Source organism: Penaeus chinensis, chromosome 35 (assembly GCF_019202785.1).
Source record: "Penaeus chinensis breed Huanghai No. 1 chromosome 35, ASM1920278v2, whole genome shotgun sequence".
NCBI classification, from domain to species: Eukaryota; Metazoa; Arthropoda; class Malacostraca; order Decapoda; family Penaeidae; genus Penaeus; species Penaeus chinensis.
In genome coordinates, this window is record NC_061853.1 from 11611698 (window position 1) to 11617517 (window position 5820).

At 37.6% G+C, this 5820-nt stretch overlaps 1 protein-coding gene across 1 annotated transcript; it reads left to right on the top strand.

Annotated features, from left to right (window-relative positions):
• The first annotated feature begins 296 nt into the window (after window positions 1-296).
• On the top strand, window positions 297-4717 carry LOC125044413. The gene is made up of 5 exons (XM_047641070.1): window positions 297-355; window positions 647-832; window positions 2523-2711; window positions 2910-2997; window positions 3119-4717. Exons 2-5 carry the CDS (start codon window positions 648-650, stop codon window positions 4247-4249), a joined length of 1593 nt encoding a protein of 530 aa, XP_047497026.1. The 5' UTR covers window positions 297-355; window position 647; the 3' UTR covers window positions 4250-4717.
• Window positions 4718-5820: the final 1103 nt, after the last annotated feature.

Here is a 5820-nt window from a genome sequence, read left to right on the forward strand (position 1 = left end):
AAGTACAATATCTTATATTGCATTATCATTATGTTGAAAAAACCCTGAAAGCAAAGGCCTTTCTCCAGATTGACATTCATTTGTTTTTGTTGCAACATTTTCTTTTATTTGAAAATGAGCCATTAGTTATAACATGAACAAACAGACAAATAAACATTAAGCATAAGAAAAAATATAAGAACTCCCTTGGGATCCGTAAGAGAAAATTTATTTTGAAATGGATGTAGCAACCCCGCCCCTCTTTGAGAGATATATAAATGGACACGCGTAGGCAGCCGATAGTTACTCCACGTCTTTCCAAGTTAGGAAATCGTATATATAAATTTAGTTCTACATATTACTTAAAAAAAAGAAGGTAACGATTATTATTTTCATTTTCATTATATTTTGTCTTTTTGCTTTGCTGTGCCAGCAACTTCTGTTTTCGTGAAAAATACCTAAAAAGTGTTTATCTGAAGACATGTTTTTACTCACATAATCTACGCTCTCGCATGGCATTGTATATTACAGTATTAGCTGTCTGTTCCAACCCACTTCATCGCAATGTTTACACATCTATTGCTATGTTTGAAATGTGATATTCATTTCTGGAAGTCCCTCACCTTTCTATCTATCTACTTATTCATTCATCACTCTCTCTCGTCAGAATGCCTCAGATCCCAAGCGCCCTCCTGACGCGGACAGCCCAAGCCCTGGTCTCTCACGCCCGCCTTCGCCACACGGCCGCCCTGGCAGGGGCGGGGGCGGCACGTGGCTCAAAGAGCGCCACGCATAGCGATCTCAGCCAAGTGTCTTCGCGGAACACCTCCACGGCGAGAGTCACACGCAACAGGTATGCCTTTAGTAACAATGATGTTTTATATATATGCATATATACATACAGAAATATGTATAGATATATACATATTATTTGTGAGTGTATATATATACATACTTACAGAGTATATATATACATACTTACAGAGTATATATACATACTCACATATATATGTATTTATACATAAATAAATGTATATATGAATATTTACAAAACATATATAGAAATATATGAATATGTATCTATACATATATATATATATATATATATATATATGTGTGTGTGTGTGTATGTATGTATGTATATCTACAAATATATATGTATGTGTGTGTATGTGTGTTTATGTGAATATATATATATATATATATATATATATATATGTGTATATATAATATGATATATATACATACAATTCACTATTAAGAGGTTATTTGGTAGTGTCACCCTTGCCTGACTGGATGCCATTCCTAATCAACCGCAGTTCTGCGCGCTAACACTTGTCGTTTTCTCGCCATGATATATATATATATATATATATATGTGTGTGTGTGTGTGTGTGTGTGTGTGTGTGTGTGTGTGTGTGTGTGTGTGTGTATGTAATATATAAATAAATAAATAAATAAATAAATAAATATATTTATGTATATGTAATATATAAATGAATATATAAATACATATGTATATACATATTATGTGTGTGTGTCCTTGTACATGTAAAAAGGAAATCATTTATCGTATTAATTGTGACCAATAACAAGACATATATTAATATACTGTTTACTGTAAACTAAAGTCACAGTCCAGATTTTTTTTTTTTTTTTTTTTTTTTTTTACTCATTTATTCAATTATTCCTCCTCATTGTCATACAAAGAACCTGTCCAAACTGTCCAAACATCTATCGTCAAATAAAGGAAATATATCACTCATTCTAGCACATGCGGTTTACAATTTTGTCCTTTGCCAAAGTGCCGACAGACATGATTGCTATACTCCTTTAACGTTGCTATTGACTGTTGATGTATCAGTAAGTTAGTTTATATATATATATATATATATATATATATATATATAGAGAGAGAGAGAGAGAGAGAGAGAGAGAGAGAGAGAGAGAGAGAGAGAATTTGTAATAATTATGTCAGAGAAGAAGGGTTCACTCATCTACCCCTTCCATTCATTCTAGACTAGGCATATGTCTATCTATAATTCAACGATAATTGTGTGGATTTTATTCTTGCTAGTTACATGTGATTTTTTTTTTTTTTTTTTTTTTTTTTCGCCACGTCCAAGTCGTAGTACGCATTTGCCACCATACTAATCACATACTAATCACATAAAGCATTGTTTAAATATTCATTTTTGGACGAGAAAAACATGATGACACCGTCTTTCCTGATGTTACCAGCGGACTTTTGACCATTGTTAATATTTACCATAATATCTCCAATGGCAAGTTATTGCTGAATACAACTGTTGCCTGTTTACGATCGTAATTGTAGCTACCAGCGATTTTACCATGTTAAGTGTGTTAGTGAATCCGAACCTTAGAAATCCACAAACAAACCTGGGGACGTCACCCCCATGCCCCAACCTATTGCTATATTTTGTATATGCCGCTAATGACCTTAGATGTTGACGCAGCTGAAATTTTTCAGTAAATAAACAAATCTATCAACCCATAGTACACCCTCTTCCTCTCTTTCCCAGGACGGCCCACGCCTTCAAGACCCATTACCAGGAGGAGGCGGAGTGGCTGTGGCCCGTGGACGACACTCAGGTGATGTTTGTGACTGGGCACGATGCGGGGGCGCGCTTCGCTAGTCCTGCCATGACCCTGAACTCATCGGCGCCGCTCAGGGTCGAGGACGTCGAAGAAGCTCTGTTCCAGCTGCAGAGGTAGGGTCGGGTTGTAGCCGCTTGCTGCTTGCGATTCTGATCATTACGGCCATTTACCTGTTTTTCATTCTTGTTCTCCACTCACTTTTATCTATTCGTTTTAATATGATATAGTGTAACGATTCTCTATTTCCTCTGTGAGAGACATGCAATTATCGTTGGCAAAGTTTGAGTGTCACGTTTTCTCTTCGTACTTAGGAAAACACCGATATATCAAGTTTGTATAAGTGAAAGGAATGGAAGGCTTTGGTGGAAGAAGCGAGACGACCTCGACATCAACTTTAAGGTTAGTAAAACTACTTAGATGGCTTATTTAGATACCAATATATATATATTTATAATTTGCTTTTTGCTCTCATTTGTTACACTTCTCTATCCTAGTTTATATTTCTCATAACTCCTTTCAGGTCCTTGAAAGAGGGACGGATACACTGGACGTGGTCAATTCCATGTGGGACGAAGGCTTCGAGAGGGACGGGGCCATCTGGAAGTCTCGCCTGGTGCCCGCCGACGCCCACGAGCCTTGTCCGATGCCCGAACTCCAGGCAGCTTACCCCTACCAGTACAACTTCATGACCTGCACCCATCATGCCATAGGCGATGGCATGTCCATCGCCCACCTCAGCCAGGGTTTCCTCGACATCCTCAACACAATCCTCGATGGACGCCAGGTCGACGACAAGCCCCTTGGGATCTTCCTGTCCAACGAAGAGATCGTGGCAAAGGACGAGGTCATTCGAAAGCAGCTCCTGGAGGACCCGGAGCGCCTGGAAGGACTGAAGGCCGAGGTCCTGAGGGCGAACAAGGCACCCACCCTCCACAAAGCCTTTCCTCGGCCGAGCGTCGCCAAGCCCGAGACCAAGTACATCATCAACCACTTGGAGGGGAAGATACACGACGCATTCGCCGATCGTTGCAAGAAGGCGGGCGTCTCCTTCGGCTCGGGGATACAGGCCGCGATCAACACTGCCATGGTGGAGATGCTCAGGGACGCGGGCGTTGACGACGAGTACCACGACATCAGCGTCAATCTGGCAGCGGACCTCCGCAGATACATGGAGCGACGGCCCCTCCACGCGCTGGGTCTCCACGTCCGCACCATTGCCAGCGTCACGCGCACGCACAAAGACACGCGACAACGCTTTTGGGAGTACGCCGCAGACCTCCACCGGGAAGTCGGAGCTCAGGTCAAGTCGGGAGGGGTCCTGCAGCAGGAGGTTGTTCGCAGGATGGTCATGCCAAAGGTGGATCCCAAGGAATTCTACGTAGGCTCTCCCGCGCTGATACGAGATTATGGCTTCAGCAACCTCGGGGATTTCACCAAGGTCATCCCAGGAACTGGTAAGCATGTGCAGATGACCAATCTCCTTCAGTTCAGTGCCGCCCACAAGTTTATATACATGAATTTCCACCAGATGTTTACCTTCCGAGGCAGTTGCAAGTATTTAATCAGCTACGCAACTGACCAGATGTCGGACGAGACAGCCCAGCTACTCGCGAACAAAGTCTTTGAAATCATAACAGAGTTTTCCAAGTAAATCTTTACCAACAAGGAAAGATTTGCGTACAGTATATTAATACAAATATCTTTATCATCTTTGATTAGAGGGAGAACAATCGTGAGCTCTTTCATGCTAATGGTTTAAAAATCGTCCTTCAGTATAGTACAAAAAGTTGAACCATAAATTCTTTCCACATTTATTTTCCACATTTATTTTCATACCGGAAATAATCGGTGAATAACCAAAAGACAAAGCAGGGCTTACCTGTGGCTTTCACTGAATCATTTTTCCCATTTTGATATGTTCATGTTTGTACTAAATCGATTATGTTGATATCTATGTTTCTTTTGAAAATTTAAACTGTTGTAACCAATGAATGACAAAGGATTGTCTTATAAATAAGCCAATCATGGTATTAATCTCTTATAAAAAAGATATATATATAAATACTTAATATATATATATATACTATTAACCTCACTAGTATTTGACGCAGCCCCTTTGAATGGTAATAATGATATATATATATATATATATATATATATATATATATATATATATATATAAATATATATATACATATGTATACATATTTTATTTATATATATATATATCATATATTATATTTATATATATATATATATATATATATATACATATATATACATATTTTATTTATATATATCATATATTATATATATATATATATATATATATATTATTAACCTCACTAGTCTTGGCGCAGCCTTTTTGAATGGTACTGAGTACTGACACTAAAGAAAATAAAAATAATATAAATAAAATAGGACAATAAATATACAATGACGTTTTATATAATGATTGATGCTAATGACAAAACGTAATCGTTGCTTGTAATAGATGTAAGTTTGACATTTATATTTTGATGACACTGACCGTGCATTGACACTGCTTTCCAATAAAGATAAATAAATTAATCTGTGCAGCTTCTCTGTCCATAGTTTTGCTGTCTTCCACATGTGCAAGATCTACAAATTCACGATATGAAGTTGAATTTGAAATTCCACAAGAAAGACTGATATTCAACAAAAGATGGCATGAGACGAAATGCACTCTTTTGAAAGTTAATTTATTACAAACCATTCATTTGAATCCCCCCCACCCCCCAACAAACGCAAAGTGAATGATAATCTCAACCCAGAAATAGTTAACGTGAATGCAAGGCAAATGGAGTGAACACAAAAGAGAAAATCCTTCGTCTTGCAAACAGACAAGACAGGGAGGGAAATATGCTATATATCAAAAGGAAAAAATGCATTCGAGTTTATATATACATATATATATATATGTGTGTGTGTGTGTGTGTGTGTGTGTGTGTGCGTATATATAGTGCTTACATAGTACAAGACAAAACAACTGTGTGTGTGTGTGTGTGTGTGTGTGTGTGTGTGTGTGTATGAATGTTTGTATGTATATATGTATGTGTATACATTTATATACACGTATATACATATATATACACGTAGATATAAAGTATTTATATTCACGTATTATATATATATACATATATATATATGTGTGTGTGTGTGTGTTGTGTGTGTGTGTTTGTGTGTGTGTGTATATATAAA

Excerpts from the sequence above, each read along its gene's own strand:
- LOC125044413 (XM_047641070.1), top strand. The coding sequence starts at position 648 with ATGCCTCAGATCCCAAGCGCCCTCCTGACGCGGACAGCCCAAGCCCTG. Across the intron at positions 833-2,522 it reads GCGAGAGTCACACGCAACAG|GACGGCCCACGCCTTCAAGA; the intron begins GTATGCCTTTAG and ends TCTCTTTCCCAG. Across the intron at positions 2,998-3,118 it reads ACCTCGACATCAACTTTAAG|GTCCTTGAAAGAGGGACGGA; the intron begins GTTAGTAAAACT and ends AACTCCTTTCAG.